Source organism: Epargyreus clarus, unplaced genomic scaffold (assembly GCF_041222505.1).
Source record: "Epargyreus clarus isolate Ecla_fem2 unplaced genomic scaffold, WU_Ecla_fem_2.2 ptg000019l, whole genome shotgun sequence".
Classification (NCBI taxonomy): domain Eukaryota; kingdom Metazoa; phylum Arthropoda; class Insecta; order Lepidoptera; family Hesperiidae; genus Epargyreus; species Epargyreus clarus.
Window position 1 is genome coordinate 1,178,935 of NW_027332227.1, and position 24,927 is coordinate 1,203,861.

The 24,927-nt window shown below is 36.5% G+C and overlaps 3 protein-coding genes across 6 annotated transcripts in view; 1 reads left to right on the forward strand and 2 right to left on the reverse strand.

Moving 5' to 3' along the window:
* Positions 1-516: 516 nt before the first annotated feature.
* Positions 517-3,145, reverse strand: Ppox (protoporphyrinogen oxidase). Its single transcript, XM_073083303.1, has one exon. The coding sequence runs from the start codon at positions 3,016-3,018 to the stop codon at positions 1,597-1,599; it is 1,422 nt and encodes a 473-aa protein (XP_072939404.1). The 5' UTR covers positions 3,019-3,145; the 3' UTR covers positions 517-1,596.
* Positions 3,146-3,810: 665 nt separating this feature from the next.
* On the forward strand, positions 3,811-7,215 carry LOC140750183 (uncharacterized). The gene is made up of 5 exons (XM_073083579.1): positions 3,811-4,624; positions 5,008-5,199; positions 5,492-5,797; positions 6,326-6,455; positions 6,949-7,215. Exons 1-5 carry the CDS (start codon positions 4,370-4,372, stop codon positions 7,032-7,034), a joined length of 969 nt encoding a protein of 322 aa, XP_072939680.1. The 5' UTR covers positions 3,811-4,369; the 3' UTR covers positions 7,035-7,215.
* The window catches only part of LOC140750182 (V-type proton ATPase 116 kDa subunit a 1), a 31,835-nt gene continuing 14,123 nt past the window's right edge, over positions 7,216-24,927 (reverse strand). For all 4 annotated transcript variants that reach the window (XM_073083575.1, XM_073083574.1, XM_073083578.1 and 1 more), the window contains 14 exons: positions 19,023-19,149; positions 17,565-17,741; positions 15,163-15,375; positions 14,591-14,741; positions 14,095-14,234; positions 13,369-13,605; positions 12,793-12,905; positions 12,310-12,458; positions 11,521-11,657; positions 10,937-11,023; positions 10,228-10,341; positions 9,674-9,800; positions 8,992-9,124; positions 7,216-8,567 (listed from right to left, as the gene is read on the reverse strand). In XM_073083575.1, coding sequence (XP_072939676.1) covers positions 8,468-8,567; positions 8,992-9,124; positions 9,674-9,800; positions 10,228-10,341; positions 10,937-11,023; positions 11,521-11,657; positions 12,310-12,458; positions 12,793-12,905; positions 13,369-13,605; positions 14,095-14,234; positions 14,591-14,741; positions 15,163-15,375; positions 17,565-17,741; positions 19,023-19,149 — 2,005 coding nt within the window. In that variant the 3' untranslated portion in view covers positions 7,216-8,467. The remainder of the gene's footprint in view (positions 8,568-8,991; positions 9,125-9,673; positions 9,801-10,227; positions 10,342-10,936; positions 11,024-11,520; positions 11,658-12,309; positions 12,459-12,792; positions 12,906-13,368; positions 13,606-14,094; positions 14,235-14,590; positions 14,742-15,162; positions 15,376-17,564; positions 17,742-19,022; positions 19,150-24,927) is intronic.

The window sequence follows — 24,927 nt, forward strand, 5'->3', positions numbered from 1 at the left end:
ATATTCTTCTGATGTTAGATCAGCATCTGATAAGAATGTACAGTGACGCCCATAGTAGATATAAAGGCTTATATAAAATCGTGCCTAAGGTTGCTTGTTTAAGTTATTATAAAAATTCCATTTGTTTAGCTTTGGAAGTAATTTGATTATATAATATAATACTGTTTAATTTTTTAAACCTTAAATATAATAATAGGTAGGTTTACAATGTTGATCAGTGCAGGCTTTTGATTTTCTCATCTAAATAATAATTATTGAGACTGCCAGCCTGTGAAGTTGAACGCTTACTAAAATTATTATAAATATATGTGTAATAGCATCATACAGGCACTTCTGTATGTCTGCGGCTAATACAATGTACTTTTAAATCACGTAATTGTAATGCCCAAGAATCGAAGTTGTATATGATCTATAATTTGATGTATTTACTAAGTTAAATATTTATAATGTATGTATAGCTAACACAAAAGGTATTATCAGATTTTTATAAAATAATTGGTGCAATAAAATCAAAAATATTCTATACACGGTGCCTGTAATTTTTATACATTTGCATATGCCTGTAATGAGTGAAGTGTGGATATTTATCACTAGCATGTATGGTACAGAAAATGTATCTCAGTGATTTATTTATTGTAGCTTTAGGTAAAATATTTTTTCATTTATTAACAAGGAAATAAACAAAGAATTGTTTCATATATTCCATTGTATTTGTATTATTATCACTCAAATCATAATTATAACTTATTAATAGAGCAAAAACATGTTTTTATGGAAGGTATTAATTAGTGGTCATTGAGTGAGATAATACTCTTAATGTTAACACATACACCGAAAAATAAATTATTTTCTGCTTAATTTTCTTTTTATTTTAAAAACCTTTCTATTAGAATTGAAATTTCACTTTTCGTGGTACATTTGTTATTACAAAATGTCCCAGTTACAGTCTACCATTGTACACAATAGGCAAAAGAAACTACAAATATATGAAAAATATAATATTATTCTGGAAATTAACAGTCAAATTTCAGTTTCTCAGTTACAAAATCGCAGTTAAAAAAACTCATGGCAAGTAACATTTTGTAGAGTTAAATCATAATATTGCACTATCCCATAGCCAGTTGACTCTTAATATATGTATAAAATTGTGCATTTTGTCTTTAGAATATATAGCAAGATTATATAGAACTAAAGTATCCATAAAAGCTGTTGCTTAACAAACAAGGCATTAAATGCTAGGATATTTTTACATACTTGTACATAAAAATTTACATAGAGAATTTTTATGATCACCAATGACAATTATTCACATTTGTAGACAAGTTAAGATATATATATTTCAGATTCAGAAAATCAATAACCCACATCCCTTAAAAATCTGTTCAATCAACGCCACCTAGGATAGGGTACTTTGTAACACCATCAGTCTTCACTCCCATTGAGAAATCCACAGGATAACCACACCTCTTAATAGTCATAAAATATTAATAATATACTTTCAAGAAGAATAGCAACATAATATCTTATATGTCCATTTCATTCATTATAAGGTCCATCCAAACTAGATAAAATGCATTATTTTTGTGTGAGAATCATTTATTTAACACAGTCCTCCTCAACTTGGGTTTTGGCCGAGTAGATCACATCATTTACACCTATGCCATCATAACTACTTCCTATCACTGAGATTGGCAAATTATTATTCTGTATGTAATCCCTAATCTTGTCTACTCTCTCATAATGCCCAATCACATACTGTGGTATGCACTTATTCAAAATATTTACATTGTGTGCTGCTGGTTTGTCTTTGATATTCAAAATTGAGTCTATTTCCTTAGTTGCTATTTCTAATAATCTTTTTTCAGTGATATCCTTTCCAAATTTTTCCTCAAACCATTTTCCTCCCAACATTACTGTTAACACAGTTCCCTTTTGATCCGGGAGACAGCAGGAATCAAACACAACTCCAAGGATGGGAGAATTCTCTATCGGAGGCACTAGGAATCCAAATGCAGGTGAAATGAGTGGTTTATCAGTTGCAAAGTATAAATTGACGATTGCCACAGTTACAAATGGTATTTCTCCTAAGCTCTTAGCCAACTCAGGGTGTTGTTTTTGTACCAACTTAGCCAGGGCATGGGAGGGTATTGAGGAATATACATGGCTTACAGAGAGGGTTTCACCATTACCTTTCTTCAGTTTAACAGTACTGGAATCAATGAATTCAATTTCTTCTACTTTACTATTCAGAGATATGTTCACATTGTTCTCCTTAAGGTGCTCATGGAGTATAGTGGGAAAAGTTTCCAGGCCACCTTTTATTGTGTAAACATTCCATTTCTCTTCCTGAGCTTTCCTGGCCAACTCACTTAGTTCTAGTTCCTGTCCATTTTTCGTTTTAAAAATAGATTTCATAAATCCCTTCATAACACTACCGTGATTCTGTTCATATTCAAACAAGGTTTTCATGAGGAACTTCACTGTTATTTCCTTAGCATCTCCCGCACAGATACCACATATCATGGGTGATATTGCGTAGTCTGCAATTTCCTTACCGAACCTACGTTCTACAAAATTGTAAATGGAATCGTCCTTCATCTCTTTGATGGGTTGTTTGAGGTCCTTAAACACAGCATAAATAAGAGGTTTCGAAAATGGATCGTTTCTCTGAAACACGCCCTTCAAGCTCGACGGTAATAGATGTAAAGTGTTGTTGACATATATCATTCGGTTCTTAGCGGCCGGGTGTCCTGGTTTTATTGGCGCAATGTGCTCACTCAAACCCAAGTCCTGCATCATGTTCAACGTGTTCAACCCCACAATTCCTTTTGGTCGAATAGTTCTCGGTCCCTGTTCAAAAATATAATCCTTCGTTCGGATAGATTTGATCCATCCCCCACAATAGTTGGTGGCTTCCAAAAGAAACAATTTCAAATTATTATTAGACGTAACATTGTTTTTCAACAAATAGTAACCTGTTGATAAGCCGCCGAGACCGCCGCCTAGTATAGCAGCCATTAGTAACGAAATATGTCAGTTTATTTTATTACGATATGTGTTAAAATTGATGGTAATTATTTAATAAATATAAACAAAATTCGCAGTTCGCAAAATTTGCACAAACCAGCCGCAATATTTTGAAATTTAAAACTTAATGACAAGACTCAAGTGTCAAATGTCAATATCATGTGTAGCAAATATTTTTTATACCACTTTTATAACATTGATTTCTTATATCTGGTGCCAAAATCAATAGAATAGATTTCTTTTTATAATATAGGAGTAGCATACGAGCATGCAGTCCATGTGATGGTAAGTGGCTACTGCCGCCCATGGACATCTGTAATCAACCCCAGATAGAATTAGATATTGCTACCTGAGGTTGGCCACAGATGCGCCGCTACCCCAGAGGACTAAGCTGGAACGCCTCAGAAAAGTATGTCTGCCTTACCACACCCTTCAAAACGGAACACAGCTGCGTCTAACACTACTGTTATTAGGCAGACATAGGTGTCGCGGTGGTGCCGCCGGAGTCGAACCACAAAGGGTTCTACCACCTTCAGTTATAATTAATATCAATTTGAACTCGATGTTTAAATGTTTTAATTAAGTGTGTACATATATGTCGAGACACAAAGTCAATACAAAGCATAGTATAAATAAAGAAATCGTAACAGAACATTCATTATCCAGTGGACTAATGAAACTAACAGGCGAGTCACAGTTTTAGCGTATAACCTAGTTAGCAACTTTCATTTTATTGCAGGGCATACCTATAAAGAAAAAATAACAACATGAAAGAAGTTGCGACCTAACTGAAGTATATTGATAGCACAAATTGGCGCGTAAGTGACGCAGCCTGGCGTATAATACGGGTCGCAGTTGCGGTGTCGCGGCGCGATAATGAATTTCAATTTCATACCCGTTGCACTTGTGTCGGGTTATTTATCCTGCGATTGAAACTTGGGGACATACGTAGAGCTGCTTCAAGATATCGTTATCGACGTCTATCATTGCTGGATAGTCGTCTCGACTGAATAGTGTAGGTCATCATTCTCCATGCTGTCCAAATGCTAATTAATATACTTCATACACCTGAAAATTTTACGAAGAACTCTTAAAATACCCAGGTTTTAAACGAAAATTTTAACGGTTCAAGCTAGTGATAAGCAGATCATATCTAAAATTTGACTCTGAATTCGAATCGCGGACGCATACAAGACCTCTACAACTGAAATGTATAAAGTTACTAACAACATAAATGTAAGGAACAGCCACTCCATATCATTCCCATGGGTGTATAAAAGCCTGCGAAGGGATTAAAACTCTTTCATTTCGAAACAGGAGTGCGTGTAGCTTACCACTAACTATGAGTCTAAATCGGTCTAAAAGCTGCGACAAAAAAATTAAAACAATTGAACTCAAACTACTCAAAATCGTAAATAAAATCGAGAGTCTAAAACTTAACAATAATTATATTTCTCGCTTAGATGTCCAGACAAATAAAAAGAGATTCCATTTTAAGTTTCTGGAGGGGAAATCAAAATTGTTTCTGTGGGTTTCTAGTATTATTATTTTGTCAGCATTGTTAGGTTTTTGGTGGTTCCAGCTAGATACAATTAAGGTAAGTTATATTATTTGTGTCTTTCTAATACTTACAATCAAGGATATAACGATAGATACCATGCAAAAATGTACATTTGTCCTCATACAATAAATTTTCCCAGCGTTTTCAGCAAATTGACAACTGGTTCGTAATGACATCAGTGTTCGGGTTCGATTCCCGGCCGAATAACACTAAATGTTGAATTTTTGTTTGGAATAGGTACGTGTTTTTACATTTTAATTGTGTTTAGGAAGTATGAATAAAATTAACGTGCAAGAAATCAACTGATTTCGAAAAATCTGTACTACCGCTAAGTGCGCGTTAAAAAAATTTAATAGTAAGTTAAAACAGCATAATACAACGATTACTTATTAAGCTACCTATAATTTAAACACTTCAAGGGCTGCTTACTGGAAATTCCCTCATCATCGAAGGCGTTGTTCCGCCCGCCAGAGGACTGCTCCATGTGCATGGGTGTGGACGACGTGGTCCGTCTAGCGAACATCACTGATCGGGAGTTCGAGGAGCAGTATGCTTACGGCACCGTGCCTGTTATCGTTACTGATGCCACTATGGATTGGAAGGCGATTGATGTATGTATTTTGATTAGCCAACCTTAAATAATCTCCGTGGCTTTATTGTGATATCTCATCTGAATTAAAATATAACTGGAAATACTCTCGATCTAATGTTGACCAAAGTAAACGGAACAATATGAAATTCCTAGCTGGTAATCCGAATTTTCTAAAACGATACCACAATAAGGGATGCGCCCTTGACATTTTTGAAGCGTGTGAATGGCTCTGTCAAGAAGTATAGGAATACTCGCTCACAAACTTTTACTTACAAACGGCGAAGTTTCTAATACTTTTATTATTATTTCAGCATTTTAACTTCGATTTCTTCGCAAACTTCTATCGGAGTAACAAAATGGGCCGAAGGATCAACGATTGTTTCTACTTCGCTTACAAATCCGGCCTGAACTCTTTGAACGAAGTATTTAACATGGACCAGAGGCGAGCCAACTTATCCGGGGAGCCCTGGTACGTGGGTTGGAGTACATGCTACGATGAGGAGACAAGGAAACTCAGGGAGTACTACAAAAGACCATACTTCTTGCCAAGAACGTCGGAAAGCGATATGGTTGATTGGATTTTTATGGGCGGACCCGGACAAGGAGCTCATATGCATGTAAGTTAATGCAAATAGTTAATATTAAATTGATACGTAAGGTAAGTGAGTAGTAATTGCGTACGAGTAATCGTAATTTTGAAATTTATGCGCTAAACAATTGGAATAATACAAAAAAGCACTAGTTTCTATTATTAAGATAAATATTGCTGGCTTACACAGCACGGAAGATCACGGATACATTGTTACGATGATATGCGATATTAAAAATACTATTATGTTGAAAATTAAACGCGTATTAACTGTGTAGTGCTGTAGCGGATCCTGAATCATCCAAATTACAAAGTAACTGCGACCAGCGCTCAAACATGTCGAAGTGTCTTTCGCCACACTTTGAGTGTTTATCGTTGATGGCCGATGCTAAAATGTAATGTAATGCTCTTAGATACTCGTCACCAAAGAGTATAGTAACCTTGTCACCAAATGCATCAATTTGGATAGTATACTGGATGTACAAAGTCTCTGGGAGAGGTGCAGTTGACCTAGCTGACCCTTTTGCACGCCATTGCTAAACCTGGTCGTTTGCAGGTGGACTCAGTGCGGCACATGTCGTGGCAGGCGCAGGTGCGGGGGCGCAAGCGCTGGCAGCTGGCGCCGCCGCCCGAGTGCCTGTACCGCTGCCGCGCGCTCGCCTTCACCGTGCTGCCCGGCGAGATACGTCAGTGGTTCCTGAATTTTAAACCCGCTCCGCATTCTCGCGAGAACGCGAGAAGAGCACGAGAAACGAGAATGTGGAGCCGATACGAATCGGGGTTTTCTCGCGTTCTCACGAGAATGTGGAGCGGGCTTTAGTGTTTTCAAATAATTCATGGTGAATTTTCCCGGTTAGGTGTTCATGAGTTTTTGTGTACAGGCTTATCTAAGCCTTCACGTTTTATTGCAGATGACTATTTAGGCGTATTATATTTCCTATATTTCTATCTTTCATAAATAAAAATGTTCTTTCTCGTATCAATAAAGTCACTAATTTTAATTCCTTTAATGGTAGTCTATAATATGTAGTTTTGTGAAGAACGTTAAAAATAAGTAGTTACACCTGTTTATTACAAACGTAGGTGTAACTACCTATTAAATTTTGAACTTTGCCTTAGCTTTGTCTTAATATACGAACATATATTTACATTTTACAATATAATTGCTTACAATTACAGTTGTCGTGGACACAAACCGCTGGTACCACATGACGAGCGTGCTGCCTGGAGACATAAGCATAACAATAGGAGCTGAGTACGACTGAAATGCGATCCGGCTTGAAGGACCAACATTATTTTTATTTAAATTTATAAACTTATTTCTCCATATTTTTATAGTCACCATGATTTCATTTCTTACTTTTTTTATATAATACATTAATAATCAATATTTTAAAGCATAATTTAAATGTTTAGTCGTAAATGGTTTTCGAAAATAAAACTCAATTTGTGCTGCATAAATGTTTGATTTATTCGTTATTCATAATAATACACCTGAAGCCAAGTTCTACAAGCTTTACACTTTGCTTAAATACACATTAATTGAATCAGAACTACTGGAATTACATTAACGTACTACTGTGGTTCCCGGTTAAGATAATCAATAAGATAATGTTAAAAACATTGCCGTATTAATTCAGATTTGATCCCACTTGCCCACATTAAACGGAAATGCTGAATATTTCAGGACTTCGATCACGGCACGACATTATTTGTAATATTGGAGTGTATGTTTTTGATGTTTATGATAGCTTATGTTTAGTGGTCACTACAGCCCATGTATAGAAGCTACCAAGCGCATATAGAAGAAGGAAATTATCCAAATCCGATGTCCAAAACGCCGAGACCAATGAAGACTAAATTGCAACGCGATAAATAACTATTTGAACAATTAGTGTACATTCAATGGTAATAACGTTTTATATGCTGTGATTTTGTCTAATAGTGGCATTGTGTGGGAATCAACTCTTATTTTAATATATGGACACTTCAGATGTTTTGTGTTGTGGTAAAACTATTGTTTTCTGAGATATTTTCGAAACTAATAATCTGTTTATAATAAAAGAGAGCCTCGGGTATCGAATAGAAAATGATTTTAATTTAAGTACATTTTGAACTTATAAAAATTTGTTTATACAATAATAAAAAAGGAATTAAAAATCTCTACATAACTACACAAACTTCACGTACCTGAAATGCGTAACTTATTTTTTTAAATATTTTTCTACATTTTCGAATAATTTACTAAGTTTATAATGGATTAACTATAATAAGTTTTAGGATGACTACACGTTGGCTACAATCGCGCGATATTTGCGTTAGCTACCAACTTGTCGGTTAAGCTACAGTTTTTCAAGTCGCTGTTTTGTCTTGCCGCGTGGGCATTCAATTTGTTGGTTGAGCGACCGACGTAATGTAGTTTAAGTTGAGAAACATTTGAGATGCGAACTCGTTCGCGTTAACCACTACTTAATCGCTAAATCTACAAGTTGCTTAAACGATAGTAGCCAAGCGTACACTTTTAAAAGCTAAATTTATTACACATAGACGATAAAACTTTGAAACGGCTAATATATCATCTAACAATCGTAAACAACATCAAATATCGAATACTTAGTCGATTAATTCTTTTTTTTAATTTTTAACTTGATTCAACGTCGAATAACAAGATACGCATCAGGACACAGAAAGGTTCAAGTTACTCGTCGCCCTGTCCCGCGGAGTCTAGGATGACCTCAAAGGAGAAGGGCTGGAATAGGTAGCCCTCGCCTGCATAGAACTTGCTCTGGAACTCGACCCTGGAAGCGAAGAATATATATGTAAATAATATATTCAATATGTCGTTAAATAGCCTTTTTACTAAGTAATTGTTATGTCAGGAACATTTGTAGATACTTAATTATTTATATATTGAATCGATACCTAATTATAAAATAAAAATAATGTTGTCGCAAATTTGATATTTCTAACATAAAGAAATAAAAGTTATAACAGTTACAAATAAAACCGGAGGCTGCACACTCGACTGGAAATATTTTTTACAAGTTTGAATAAAATAAAATTAGATATATGGAATATATAAAAGTTTTATGAGTGTCTTAAGATATAGCATTAGTAGAGTATTACTCGAACCAACCTGAATAACGTATATAAGTTATAAAATCAGACCACATGGATATTTCGTGTGAAATAAAAGTAGTTGAGAACATATTCATAATTTACCAGTGGAGTCGGAGCGTGTGAAGGAAGGCAGAGAGCCCCTCCATCAGCACGAGGATGGCCACGGAGATGGCGGCCCAGCCCGCGAACACCATGTACAGGATCACGCCGCCCTCGGGGCCGTTAGACATCAGACCTTAGAGATTAATTTATATTATTAAGGGGGCGTCCGTTAAGTGAGGTGTTGAGGAGGGAGGGGGCTTTGAAATCGTTTAAAATGTAATTAACAGATGCCCCCAAAATAACATGCGAGAGTTTTTAGTGCCTTGTGTCTAGGGCATCACTGTCACATCTACATTTTCTTTATAACAGTGGTGTTAAGCGCTGCTGTGTATTGGTATGAGGGATGAGGTAAGGTAGAAAAAGTTACAGGAGGCGTTAAAACTTAAGTTGTTTAGGTATAGGTGAGATTTTGCGTGTGTGTTTGCGTTTACATAACTGGACGCATACGTTCTTGTCTATGTTTGTATACTTATATATTTTCTATGTCTGCATGTCAGCGTGTGTGTGTGAGTGTGTGCGTGTATTTATGTGCCTGCGTCGAAGGATCTCTCTCTCTCTTTCTGTTCATATATGTCAGCGTGTGTGTGTGTGTGTGTGTGTGTGTGTGCGTTTATACGTGTGCCAGGGTCGAAGGATCTCTCTCTCTCTCTGTATATATGTCAGCGTGTCCCCGTGTGCGTACCCTTCCTGAGCAGCATGTTCCAGGCGACCTCAGCGAGCTGCGCGTGCGCCAGCGAGAGCGCCCACAGCCGCAGGTACGACGCCGTGTGCGACACGCTGCCCAGCACGTACTCGATCGTGTGGATAGCCTGACACATTCAAAACACATATTACATATCGTATCATATTTTGTTCGAGCTGTTGTACCCTGCGGTTTCAAAAAACAAAAATAGCAATAATAGTTTTGTGTGAAAACTATTGGTTGTCTTTAAACGGCTACAGCATCAATCAAAATTACCTTTACGCTATAGACTGAACTATTTAAAAAACTATAGAAAGATAAGTTAAATTAAGTTGGAATATAAAAGAAAATAACCAAGTCATCAATTTATAATCTCTTTTTTCGGATGATGCAAAGCTATTCAATATAAAACATTGCTACTACATACATATTTGATCTCATTCTTCAAATTCTTGATCTCATATAGTAAAGATGTTGAATATAAACGCCTTTATATTTGAATGTCTTAAAAATAAACTCCATTATTCATAACACTAGCAATATAGTATTGTTACCTGGTGAATGAAGACCTCGGTGATGTCTTCGTCATGGTGCCCCGAGGCGGGTACGGGCGCTCCGCCCGCGGTGCCATTCTCCGCAGCACCCTCGATGCTCTGGTGCCCCTGGCTCTGTGTACAGACACACGTCATATATTATTTTTCTATATATAATATAGAAGTAGCAGTCCACCTGATGTAACTACTGCCGCCCATTGCAATCGAGAATAAACTAGAACACAGCAGCGTTGTTAGGCAGAACGTTCTACTTTAAAATATTATTATGTAACGTTTCAACCGTAATAATGTAGGTGTGTGTGTATTCATAGGCAAAATTGTTCAAAGGAAAACATAATTTTATTTCTTTTCGAATTTATGCTTCTTTTGAGGCGCTTTGAGGTAATAGATTAAAGTAAAGTAAGATTTATAGACAATTTTATTTCACTTTTATTAAATGTCTATAGATTAAGTGCATATTGTGAGCGAAAACAAAATGAATTTTATTATAATTATATATTAGAATGAATCTTACATAAGTGAGATATAAAATAAAATCAACACCATAAAGTTGGCTAGTATTTTATGTACAAATCGGTTCGATCCAATCCAATACGATACGATACAACACTATCATACATTGATACACAGACATTTTTTATGACATACACCAAAGAAATAGCTATAACTGTTTTAACGCTAACGCTATTTTATTTATTCTCATACTCACAGCGCGTTGCTTCTGTTCCTTCATAATGAAGTAGGGCTTGCCGAACAGCATCACCGGCACACACAGCAGCGCCACTATCACGAACAACTGTACCCACACATTTTTAACCATATATAACGATTGTCTATTTAAAAATTAATAAACTTATATATTTACCTACACTTTCATAATTTAATTCCAAATCATAAATGACATGTTATAAGTGATTACTATTTTTATATGTTCTAATTCTTTTCTTTAAATTTAAATGTTATATGATGATGAATAGTGATTACAAGAATCGAATAAAGAGGACAGCGAAGATAAATAGGACGGGGGAGAACGGCAAGGATAGCGAGGATGGCGATGATGAAGATAGTGAGGATGACAAGACCAAAGATAGTGTGGATGGCGAGGGTAGTGAGGTTGAGGATGACAAGGACGACGATATTAAGGATGGTAAGCACAAGGATAGTGAGAATGGCAAGCCCTAGTGAGGTTAAGGATGACAGTGACGAGGCTAGTGAGGATGGCAAGGCCAAGGATAGTGAGGATGGCGAGGATGAAGATGGGAAGGTCGGTAGAGTGAATGCGTTGGAGTTTACCTTCTGTATCGCCATCTGCCCGGAGAACATGACGTCATCGCACTTGGGCCTCGTGTTGGCGTCCGTCTTGAACAGCATCATGTTGATGAACGTGATCAGGATAGAGGGCGCGCAGTATGCACTCGTCTTGAGGATCTCTGCACACACATGATAATATGATGCCGATTGGCCCAGTTGGCAATATTTCGCTATTTATGATTTTGGCAAGTTAAGATTAAGATCGCCCGCTATTTGATCATGCACGGGGAGGGGCCGTGCTACAACAGTCTCAGTTTGGAGCTTGTTTGTATTTAAGACATTGAGAAAATATCAATAGCGTGATTCAGAAACATAGCGCCACCGTTTGACGAGATGTCTAATTGATGGTAAAAAAGAAAACAATCGCTTTATTATTTTTTTAATTTTTGGTAGCTATTGACGTGCTTACTATAAATAAAATCCTCAAATTTTCTACAATCATTATGGGGGAATTTCGTTTACCAGGCGAAACATACTTTACTTATTTATTTTTTTATAATATAGGACTTGCAGACGAGCATGTAGTCTACTTGATGGTAAGTGGCTACTGCCGCCCATGGACAACTGTAATTAACGCCAAATAGGATTAGTTATTCCTAGTTGAGATCGACCACAGATACACCGCTGCCCCTGAGGACTAAGCTGGAACGCCTCGGAAAAGTATGTCTCCCTTACCACACCCTTCAAACCAGAACACAGCAGCACTTAACACTGCTGATATTAGGCAGACACAGATGTAAATACTATTATTTAAAACTTTATTATACATACCGGGTTCTTGGCTACCCCAGTATGGGGGCGTGGAGCCGTACGTGGTCCACTTGATGAACATCAGCAGCACCATGTAGAAGAACAGCAGCGTCAGGAACATGATCTGCGGGATGAACTCCACGTAGATGCTGATACGCCTCTTGAAGTACCTGGTCACGTGACATACGTAACGTAAAATGTAAATCCATTTTTGGTTGTTACTTTAATATTAAGTATTAAATATCATAAATACATATATTAAACTGTGGATTTAGTGAACAAATAAATAATGTTTATGGCTTAAAATAGGAGACGTTGTTGGAATCGTCTAAATTGTGGGAATTATTCCCATTGTCATTATATTTTTAAGCAGTCGGTGTTCTTTTTGTACAATAATCGCTAGAAATACGTGTGACGGTGGTACCACGATTCTACCACCTGTAATTTATGAAATAACGTATAAATATTAATAATTTAAATTTATTAATGTGTCTATGCACTTACAAGTGATTCCACAGCGACATACAGACACCAAACAACATGTGGAAGACGCCAATGATGATGGAGATCTTCATCTTGTACGCGTTCATGAAGATGATCTTGTTGGCTTCAGCAAGCTGGGAAATAGATATTCATTTATTACAGAAATTAAAACTATGGCGAATGGAGGAGTGAGTATCGAATTCACTCGACTTAGTTTTTTACGTACACGTCTATGATACTCATTGAGATGCTTTCCGAATAAATCGATAGGCCGAAATAACAACGTAATTAATTATAATGTCTTCTTTTCCTGCTCAAAATACTCATAGTCTTTCTTTCTATTTAATTAAATAAATAAAATAAAACGCTTTTTACATCCCCCGCCCCACACTAGGATCCCCAGCATCGTGGATGTTATGGACACATACAGAGACAAATACACAAACACCCAGACCCAGAAACATATACCTAAATTCATCATTTAGAAATCTGTCTGGAGGGGTTCGAATCCGGGACCCTCTGTGCGTTAGACCAGTATTGTGTTCGCCCCGCCACGTAGGTCGTCAATTACTAACCAAAATTAAAATCGGCACCAACCTGCCAAACGGGATCGATACCGAACGGATACGGAGTTTGCGTATAGTCCTCTGAATCAGGGTTCAGTTGCAGCAAGCGGTTCTCCATGATAGTCGACTGGTTGTAGTTGTTGCGCCACGACGAGCCGAATATATTCAGACTCTTCGAGAATATGTCGTTGTATATCAGCCCAGTGTACATGGAGAATAACCCCATGAGTAAGATGATGTAGCGACCCCCGAAGAATATATTCCAGATCTGTTTGGAGGAGAAATACATTTTACAGTTTGCGGTCAAAACGTGCAAATCTAGGTTATAAGTCCTCTTAGGATTTAAATCGTAATGTACAATAGAGATATTTTAAAATTTGCTCTACCAATTGACCAAATGTCAATAATGATATTTCTTTTCTAAAATTTACATTGAGTTTAAAAAATATATATTTTCTTAAAATGCTTTTATTCCAGTAACATAGCAAAAATTGTTGATCTTTTGATTTTTGCAGAAATTTTCACAAGTCTATTTGTTAAACGTTGATAGTGTTGATAGACTTCTTATATCATTCAAACCATTTCAGACAAGACTCGATGGTGCAATATTCCTCAAAATTGACGTACAAATGATAACTAACTTCTTATAAAATTTCCTTTAAATCAAAAATTTCAAATTATAATCTTTTCTCAACTTGCGAACAGTGTGTACATGTGTAGTAGTAGAGTCAGATGTGTATAGTAATAGTAATCATACCTCGCTGTCAATCTTCTTGGCCTGAAGCGGTTTCTCCTTATAGCACATCCAGAAGCCGAAGATGGCCATCAGCGCCCCGTGGCCGAGATCACCGAACATCACCGCGAACAGAAACGGGAATGTTATTATCGTGTACGGCGCTGTAGAAAACAAAACGCATTTATATATGTTATATTATCCTCCTACTTGTGTGATCGTCCTGCCTACATTCTATTGCAACATTTAGATGTTCGCCGAGAACAGACAAGTAGGCGCGAATACTTCCTCGGTAGTATTTAGTTTACGCCCTCAACACTTGTCCTATCTTTACGAGATGTAGTTTTAAAAGTGAATCAACAGATTTAAAGTATGTATTTGGACGCGGCGTTTACGTTACGTTACAAACACGTCGTAGTACGAGCACCTAAATGTTGCATAAAATGTCAGGTCATCAAGATCAGGTCACAAGCGAAGTCAACGTCTTTAAGTTATAAGAAAATATTGATTTCCAACTCACCCGGATTAACCTCCCGATAGGTGGCGACACCGTACGCGTATATGAGATGTTGGAACGCGGCGGTGAACTTGTTGGTGCGGTTATACGTCGGTGGGTCCTCGATCGTCTCCATTCGGTTCAAGATTGGTGGTACCGAGCTTCCACTGCGTTCCTGTTAACGATTTATTTTAATTTTAATTGATTTTCTTCTGTTGTAAATGCAATGTTTGAATTGAGGCTACAGTACACAAAGGCACATCTAAGTTAGTTTACTTCCTACTTACTACCTATAATTATGTACTGTACATAAATAAGTGTATTGGACCTATAAATCTAGCAATATTGCTCTAAGTTCCTAAATGGGGATTCCTAATGGGCTCTAGGATGTGGCTAATAATTATAACATTTGTGCCTGACTATTAAAAGTGCTGGATGAGTTCTTTATGCCAATTTTCCATTAGCATGGACATACCCATGCAGTATACGGTCACCAAACATGCATATAGTGTCAATTTCTAGGAAAAGTATTTTCTTTAAACAAAAAGTCCGGCTCGAAGGACCACCTTGATTTTTTAAATATATCTACAACATACCGTGCCCCGTCTGAGCGCCAGCTGTATGGTCTCGAGATCCAACGCAGGCACCCAGCACTCCGCGATGAGGCACTTCTGCGTCACGTCCAGATTGAACAGGTTCAGCGTGTGGTAGATCGCCTTGATCTTGCGCACCTTCACGAACCAGTTCTTGATGTTCTTAGCCGCTGCTACCAGTACGCGATGCCTGTGGTCTTGGGTCTGGCCGAGAACCTGCAGATGAGAGATATAATATAATAAGGCCTCTAGAAATAGCTTGTTTCACCAATGAATCTGTTTATGAATTAATATAACTTACGTATTTTCACACATATATGTATGTGTTTCAGCATACAATGGACCCATTAATTAGCATTAAATGACAAGGGGTTTTGTAAATAACAATTTTATAGGAAAACACATTATTTTTGTTGGAGTGTAGGTATTGCTATATATTGTATCCAATTAATTCATTCACAGTCGAGTGAAATGAAAATGAAATCTATTTTATTTTTTAAATTAACTTTATTAAACTATTTTGAATATCTCAGAGTTAATTACTAATCATAAAAAGTTATAGCACACTTATAACGTTGCTATAGTACGATTGTCAAAAAGTGTTATTCATAAACGCATTTTAGGCACTAAATCGTTCTATAAACCTTCTATAACTTATAGAGGCCAGAACCCTACTATAACAGTGCTATAAGGCAAAGATGGCCGACTCTCAACAGCTGATTCGTGATTACTAACCTAATTTGACAATACGTTTTTAATAAATTATGTCAATGTCCATTTTGTATACAAACTTGAAATAATTTATTTTAATATCCGGTAATTAACATTATTATATCACTATTTTAAATTACAATGCAAATTTTACAAAGCTTAGATTATTAAAAATCTAGAAAACCGTCCACTTCGAAGAACATTGCACCAAAGAGTGATCTGTTTTCATTAGACTATAGGAAGCGTTATCGCTTTAATAAATCGACAGTAAATTTTATAATTGATCTCGTACGTAATGATCGTAAATTAGATCGCAGAGGTCCTGGTACACCTTCTGAAATACAGGGTTTACTGCCATAAGATATTGCGAATGTCTACAAAACGAAACTTAATTGAATTTAACTTTATATAATTATATCAATATTACATAAAACATTAATATCCAACCAATTTTCACTCCTTTATCTTTTAACAACTTTTGCTTCACATCCCATTTTAACAAATAAAATATTTTTAAATTCGCGGTATTTACAAATACACTGACACTGACATGTGATTTGGTTTTATCGACAACCCATTGACAAGAATGTCAAGACAGAATATTTTTTAGTACGAAATAATGTCATTTAATGATGTTTGTCTATGGATATTCGTCAATTTGTTCGCCGAACTTCACTATAATGGCAACATTTTCATTTATAGTTGACTTTAGCGACACATTAGTTATAGAAGGTTTATGGAACGTTTATGAATAAGCAATTTTATAGAACGTTTTATAAGCTTATTGAACACTTTAACTAATGAGTGCTTAAAACCTTCTATAAGCATTTTTTATGAATAAGACCGTAATAAGACCGTAAGTATATAGTAGACATAGAAGCTACGAATATATGTATATATTTTGCATATTATTAAATTAAATGCACTCTTATATCTTTTAGAACTGCAAGAAAATATCTATTCTGAAATACAATTATATAACTTATACTTAGGATTCACACATACATGACCGCCTCACACAAACGAAGCGTGACTATAATTTATAGCCTCATGATTATACCATTATGCTGAACAAAACTGCTATTAATGTCATTGATAGTAGTTGATTGAATCATGTACTATTCGGTAAGCCAAGGTCGTTTACCAACCGGCCATTATCACATTATACCGTGGCGTTTGTCTGCGGTCGTTGCAGCGACAAACCTTAATGGGTACGAATTATAAAGAACGCTAAGGTCGCAGGATAGGGTATTTCACATAATGCAATAAAGAAATTTAAAGTACGTCAGTACGAAAGGTTATGTTAGAATTAAAATGAAAAATGCCAATTTCAATTTATAATAATTGGTCAAGTGCTAGTCGAACTCGCAGGCTACCAAATTGTTCATTCTTTTATTTTTAGCATTCTGAAAATTTTAACTATTTACGGTTCTATAGAAAAAGCGAAAAACGTCGAATTATTGCGGTTTGTATCTTCTATGGTGACCCCCATTTATTTTCAATTTATTTTTATTTGTAGTATTTATAATAGCTTAAAGCGTTGTACATACGCTGTAAAAAATAATATGTCTATCTTTTACGGTTCAAGAGATATCCCATAACAGACGGACTGATGGGCTGTTGGCGGAGATTTTGTAATAGGGTTCCGTTTTTACCCTTTGGGTACGGTACCCTAAAAATGTTCATCATCTCACCGTGTTAAGATCCTCGATGCGCGTCATGACGCCCATGGCCATCTCGCGGCGGTCGGCGGGCGCCTCGGGGCAGGGGTACAGCGTCGCGCGGAACCCCTCGCATATCTTCTTCACGCGCGTCTTCAGCTGGTCGCCTTGGAAGAAGATTATGAACACCGACTTGTACACCTGGTCCGACTGGAAACAAATATAGTAGTTTGAGTTTTTAGGGTAGTAGGACGCTTTGTAGTTCGACTCTGGCGGCATCATAACTTATTTATACCTAATAACAGCAGTGTTGAGCGCTGCCGTGTTCCGGTTTGAAGGGTGTGGTGAGGGGCATACTTGTCCGAGACGTTTCAGCTTAGTTCCCAGGGGTAGCGGCGCATCTGTAGCCGACCTCAGGTAGGAATATAAACCTATCTGGGTTTGATTACAGTTTTCCATGGGCGGCAGTAGCCACTTACCATCAGGTGGACTGCGTGCTCATCTGCTACTCCCATACAAACTGTTTCAAACTACAATTTGTCCCACTGCTAGGCGCAGTTCTCCTCTCAGAATAAAAAAGTTTTAAGTCCGCCATCCTGTCCAATACCAACTTTATTCAAACATATACAAAAACAAGATCAGATTTCAATTACACACCTTGGTACACCTTGCACGTGGAACCTTGAAATCTGTCCATTCAACTGTCAACCACAAATAGTGCAATGGTTCGAACCATCCCATTATATTTGATATCAACTTGTCGACAGGTTTTGTCAACCTTGTCCTTCCACTGTGTCTTTGTTCGGCGTACTCACAAAAATATACGTTATCAATGTAAATGTTTTTTTTTGTGTCAGTTAAATTGTATGACGTGCCATACTTGCAGGGGTGGGTAGCCCGTTAATGGAGACAAACCGATCGCGACGATAGAGTCCAGTCGATTATTTTTTCTTCGACAAAGTGTGGACAGTAGTATAGTAAAATTGACCACTCCTACTCTATTAGGTGTTGGACATGTATTATTTCATGCTATTGAAAAAGCAAAAGGAATGTTAAGTAGTCGTCCACACATTGCAGAATGCAAATGGTGTAACAACTGGAGTCGATTCTTATCGGAAGTCGATCACAAATGTATTGCTACATGAGGACTGATGAAACAAGTCAGTCGTACCATACAGCCTGTATATAAAGTTGTATATAAATCAATTCTCTTCTTATATTAGTGGTTCGGGATTTAATTTTGAACTCTAGGTATGCACTTCTAATTTAAAAAAAAGAAACGAAAAAGTGTGAGGTCTACCAATACTCACTAGGCTAGTGTAGTGGACTATGCCCGTTTTATTTTGAAATGACACCCGTCCCTAGAAATGTAACTAAAAGAAATTGACGATAATAAGGTTAATTAATGTGATATTTGATACTGCTTTCCCTTTCTTCTTTCATTCTATTTTTCATTCGATTATTTTCTACATAATATACCAAATTCCTTACCGAAGACGGGTCCTCCAAGGGCGTGTCAATCTCCGCCTGCCTCAGAAACACGTTGCCGCGACACGCGCGCCACAGCATCCGCTCGAAGGCGGGGATGCGCTCGCGCAAAATCACACCCGCCACGAAACTATACACAGACACGGTTTTAATATACGCCCAGGTCAGATGGGGTGGTTCGTTCAAATGTGGGTACTAGTGGCAAGGGTAGAAAATAACTATTTACGGCCAGATTATGGCCCGCTATTAATAATGAATCTATCCAATGTTTTGCCTACCAGAGATCGAAAATTGACAGTTTCTAGATTTCGATTTTTAGTAGACAAAAGTTTTATTAATTGATTAATAATAACAGGCTTAAATGGGATTAAACTTTGATTTTGATATATTTTCGAGTATTAAACGTATGTTACATTATTTAATAATAGTTAATAATCTAACCTTGTCACAAGTCCACGCACTAAATATAATGAATAAGAAAAAAGAAAAAATAAGTATATAGCTGAAATGATATATTACAATGCTGATTAAAAGTAATATATTTTCATAATGTGCAATAAACAATTTGAAAATGATTGTAAAGGTGCATTCAGATGAACTACTAATGAAAACCTGATTGCAGAATGACCATTTTTCATCCTTATCTACAACGCTACGAGTGATTACTAATTTCATGGTTAATTAGTGTCAATATCCAAAGCCCAAAGGCACTGCCGAATGACATGGTTGCGCAGCGGAATTTCTTCAAGCAATGGTCGCTCAACTAAAGGCACCTTGTTATAGCTTTCCAAACTATTTACAAAGAGCAGTTTGTAAATAAAACGTTTGTCTCATTCAGAATATAATGTATAGAACACTGCATGCCACCAATAAACTTAGCGCAATGTAGTAAACGTATTTTTTATGATATGCATACGAAAAATCACGGTCGTTAATTTACGACGTAATAATACGCCGACAGCGTTTCAGTCGTGTATACGCGTCCACATCACCGCAATAGTAATGGTATGCACAAGTCTTTAGATTTTTTCATTAATTTAACTTCACACATTTATTTTTATATGCAAATTGAGACTTAACTGTTATTATATTTTCAAACTGTGAATATAGCATAATTGGAGACAATATTTGGTTACATATTTAAACTGTTTACTTAAAAAGTTTGTAAAACTGGTCATATATATGAAAAAAAAATATAGAATTTATATAACTATGTATCTTGTCGTTTTATCTGAAAATTTTTAAAAGAAATCAAATTAGAATGGAATTCATAGTTTTTCCATTTAAAAATCAACAGATAACAATTCTAACATTTGTAATTGGTATCCTATCACTGATAACAAATACTGATTTGCACTAGTAATAAGATAACACTGTCGTTACGTAAGGAATGACGACATATTGCGGAATTTCTGCAGTCTGGTCTCTAATTCACATTTATGATATGAAGTGAGATGGTTATCCTTCATTCCATAAATGTCAATAGAAGATAACGTCACGCGTGTCCTAAATCAAGCTGTCGAAATTTCAAACATTTATTTCTCTCATCCTTAAAAGTCGGTGGATCCATTAGTTGACAAGGGAGCAACCATTGCCACACTTATTTTTATCGTGCAGTAATATTGCGCGGCTTCACATGCGATTGATTTTATTTCAGGAAAGCCAACGCATCAGCTTCAGGTAGACCCATTATCTGTAGTTACCACTCACTAACATGAACCACAACTTTGCTATCTCCATCTTATAAAAGACAGTACAGAAGCTCTGAACTAGACTATTGGAGCACGGTCATTCCTCGAAGATGTCATTATTGATCAGCCTCCTAAAACATATCCTTTGCCAAGGAAAATATCAAGATCAGTGCTGGGTCTGATGACTGGGTTATTTGGCTGTAATGGCAATACTTTTTCTCCCGTTGCAGCGTAAGAAGGCGATACAATAGGTCATACGGGATATTACATTTAGGTAACTATCGCTACACTTTAACAAGGACAATACACGGTCATAACCATAAGAACAAATTGAAGATAGTATTATATTACTAGGCGGTAATAACCATAAAATTTAATAGCTGGGGAAACAAAGTAGATAATAACATTTTCGTGATTGAAGTGTCGTGAAGTTATTTCAAATGGCTCTGTTAATACTGTTGCTAACTTTTATGGAAGACTAGATACACTAAGAGGTCGTTAAGTATATTTGTAACGCAGTTAACAAGACATGTAATATCGTTACATGTGTACTGTGTACTGCTGCATCCATTATCGCATTGTAGCAATAAAAGTGGTACGAGACGTGATTCATTTAATTTTGGTGCCTTATTCGACTTGGGATTTATTACAGGTTGTATAAACCTTCTCCCTAAGCTCTCAGCTTCCCTTTAACTCTCACTAACTTGACCTCAGGTTAGACTACAATTATATTTGAAGATGTTTACGCATTGATGAGTAACACTGACACTTCAAACTGCTTGAAACTGCTAAGTAACTGCTCGGTGGTAATAAATCAGAACATTAAATAATATTGATTGAATTAGATAAAAATCTTATTATAAGTCACGATTACGTAGTCCAGGCATTCCCTTTTAGAAAGGAAGGCTGTATGACTCATAAATGTTAATGACTTTATTTGCCAGTTATCACTAAACATATCAAGCCCATCAAAATCAAACAAACGCCTAATAGGTCAGACATATATTTACCTTGAATTACCATATTTGTGGAAGTAATTCAAAAGTGCTAATTGTTGTGGGCTTTAAAAGGTATTTGGGTACTAAATTCTTATTGAAGGTTTGTTGACAATCCAATTAGTATTAGTTTTATGACAATTTGCGTGTCACAGGGATCCATCCTCGATCATGCCGATATCTGAAAGATGTTCTGGGTCAGATTGTCAAGACTTATACGAACAACACAATGAATCCTAGTGTGACGCTATGAGTTTAGAAACTGTACAAAGCGGAATAAATGATATAATGGCAAATACTCCTTAATTTGTAAGTAATCTATCAGCTAGACAAATATAATACGGTTGCGGCTTAGGATTAAGACGAATGCAGCAATGCGACGAATTTAGGCTTATGCGGCAAAGTAATCTTATTCAAATTGGATGTATTTAGATAAATCTTTTATTATTCATCGCTTATTTACCCGTTTGCGGCGGAAGTGTTGAATAATCTTGATTTTCACAAATATTATAATTTTATCTCGAAACGTCGCCTACATTATATGTTGGTTATACCTACATGCGGATATATTTTAGATTATAAAATTTCAGCTGATAGGATGGTTTGTATGCATGTGCTTCTTCTTTTTTGATGCAGAGCATAACCCAACTACGTAGCAATGACATTAAGAATGGAAGACCTAAATCCATCAGTAGGACTCTTCAAATGAGTCGAACAATTTTTAAGATCACTAGTTTAGTCTTAGTTTATTTACGTAATCGACAGCCCTATTAAAATTTACTTTATTGCATACAATTTTAGATATGCCACTGGGGTGAATAATTAACGGTTGACCTTAAAGAAAATTAATTTACATATAATTATTGCTTTAAAGACAGAAATTTTACAACTTGTCGTTTAAATAACCATTCATACTTAAGAGGCATTCTAATTTAAAACTCGAGTTTCAATGCAACTATGGCTGACCTTTGGTAGTACTCCTAAATCCGTTACACATTTCAATATTATGTGTTACAATTTTTCATGGGCAGTAATCGCTTCCCGTCAGGTAGACCGACTGGGTAGTTTACTACTTCTGTCATAGAAAAATAACCTTGTACGTATAATTGAAAATTCGTTTCTTATTACAATTAGACATGATATTTGTTTGAATGTTTTTATCTCTCACACATAGACAGACATTGGCCTGTGCACTCGGTTATTGGTGACTCGCGTGAACAGCTGCGCCGTCACGGAAGCATTGCGTGCGTCATTCTCAGAATTGTTCGCTGTGAGATATTCCCATCCATGTTTGGGTACACATTTCCATTTAAAATCCAGTCATGGGCCAAATAGTGCTAATTATATCGGTACTTAATGCCAAAGTACTATAGCAATGGATTTATTGTATCAGACATGCATGTAATCCTTATTACTTTATGTTGGGGAAACTCCAAATTATCGTTTGATCGCCTCATCTATTTCTACTTAATAGCAGGTTGAACCACGTGTTATGTGAGGTAATGTAGTTATATTTATTGTAGCCGATTGGCTATAGAATTTAGATAAACAATTTAAATCTACTCGTAGTTTACAGTTATAGTCACGTCGCCAAATCACAACAGTTTAGGTTGTCTCTAGGCCCGTTTGTTGCATACAATATCAAGCTTGAGAAGCTGCAACCTTGTCTATGTTAGTAAATAATCTCTCCTCAGCTGGCAGAAGCCTAGAGAGTAATCCAGCATGCTGCTTCAATGCGGATGGATTAGTTGACGACCAACCCAAGTCAAATTTTCATAAATCTTCCGTAATGCCTTATCCTTGACTGAGTTTCAACGACTGCTATTTGTTGATAAGTACCAGGGCCAAGTTTAACGTACACGAAGCACAGAAGCACATATGTAACGTAATCAAAAATATCACCCATTAAATCCCAAACTCCCAACGTTGCTTATGCGTTCCGTAGGAGATCCCGGAGTCTGGCAACGTAGAGTACGGCCACCGAGGGGGTTTTAGTGCGGTAAGAATCCCACATAACCCTGTGTCGCTCCCACGGCACCGGATACCTTTTGAAGGTTTCCCCCTCGTAAACAAACAAAAAAAAGGTAGATCAGATGAATTCAATCCGTGTTTGCATCGCATAATGAAATAAATATTAATTGCTGTGTCGTGTAGCAACATAGCTTTCATTTGCTTGTACCTATTATTCTTTCTCGTCGTGTATTGGATACAACATCAGTTTGCGAACACTAACAGAATAACCAACGCAATAACCAGTTTAGTGGGCGTGCGCACGGTTGTCGGGTATTTGCCCGGAATCATGTTTCCGAGTAGATAACGTTTTATAAATGAGTAACTACAGTATATAATTGTTTCTATAAATAGTCATAAAAATATAAAGATGATCCGGTTCGCAAAGTGGCATCCATACGAGTGGTTTTGAATTCATTCCGTTGGTTTTGCATTTTTATGATTATGTAAGATATCTAGGTCTGGTTCACACATAATCTTATTAGTGTGTGTACCTAATACCTATCTGTACACAACAAAGTAAATCTCAGTATAAAGCCTGTATAGAAAGTTGAAATAGAAATCTAACGATGTACCAACACAGGTAACCTTTCACAGTCACAGTCAGACAGACTATCTTCATCCGGCGGTAGAAAGTTTGCTAGGGCTTTACTGAGGAGATCTATGTATTAACTTTCAATTCTGCGAATGTTCCAGTTCAGAATAAGGTTAAAGTCGTAGGTACGTAGGTACATCACATGTTTATGAATACGAGTACATGATGGATCTGGAATCACTATTCAAAACATATTACAGTTTACAGTCATTCGTCGGGTTTATTTCTGATTTCCTCAAACAAACGACTTATGAAACCGTTCAAAGTAAACTGTATTCACTGATACTTTGAGCACATATTCCTTCATCGTTGATAGGCCATCAAGGTTTTTATGAAAAAGTAATTTGGGTACAAAGTGTTTGAGTACAATTTTGTTCGTTAGGTTTTTTGGATGGCATGATGTAAGAGGGCTCACCTTGGCCGCCCGCCAAATCTGCCAGTAACATGAATGATCGTATCAAAATGTGAGGTTTTCGAATCCTTCAGAATTTACAGCTCTGTAATGTTTCATTAATATGTTAACGGTTATACTATTATTGACTGTCTTATTGCTTGGTAATGGTAATGCAGTGGAAATATGCAAGTTTGTAAAAAATATTTGTCTCTCTTGAATCTTA

Coding starts and splice junctions, on each gene's coding strand:
- Ppox (XM_073083303.1), bottom strand. CDS start 3,018: ATGGCTGCTATACTAGGCGGCGGTCTCGGCGGCTTATCAACAGGTTAC.
- LOC140750183 (XM_073083579.1), top strand. CDS start 4,370: ATGAGTCTAAATCGGTCTAAAAGCTGCGACAAAAAAATTAAAACAATT. Junction 5,200..5,491: donor TGGATTGGAAGGCGATTGAT/GTATGTATTTTG, acceptor TTATTATTTCAG/CATTTTAACTTCGATTTCTT. Junction 5,798..6,325: donor GACAAGGAGCTCATATGCAT/GTAAGTTAATGC, acceptor GGTCGTTTGCAG/GTGGACTCAGTGCGGCACAT.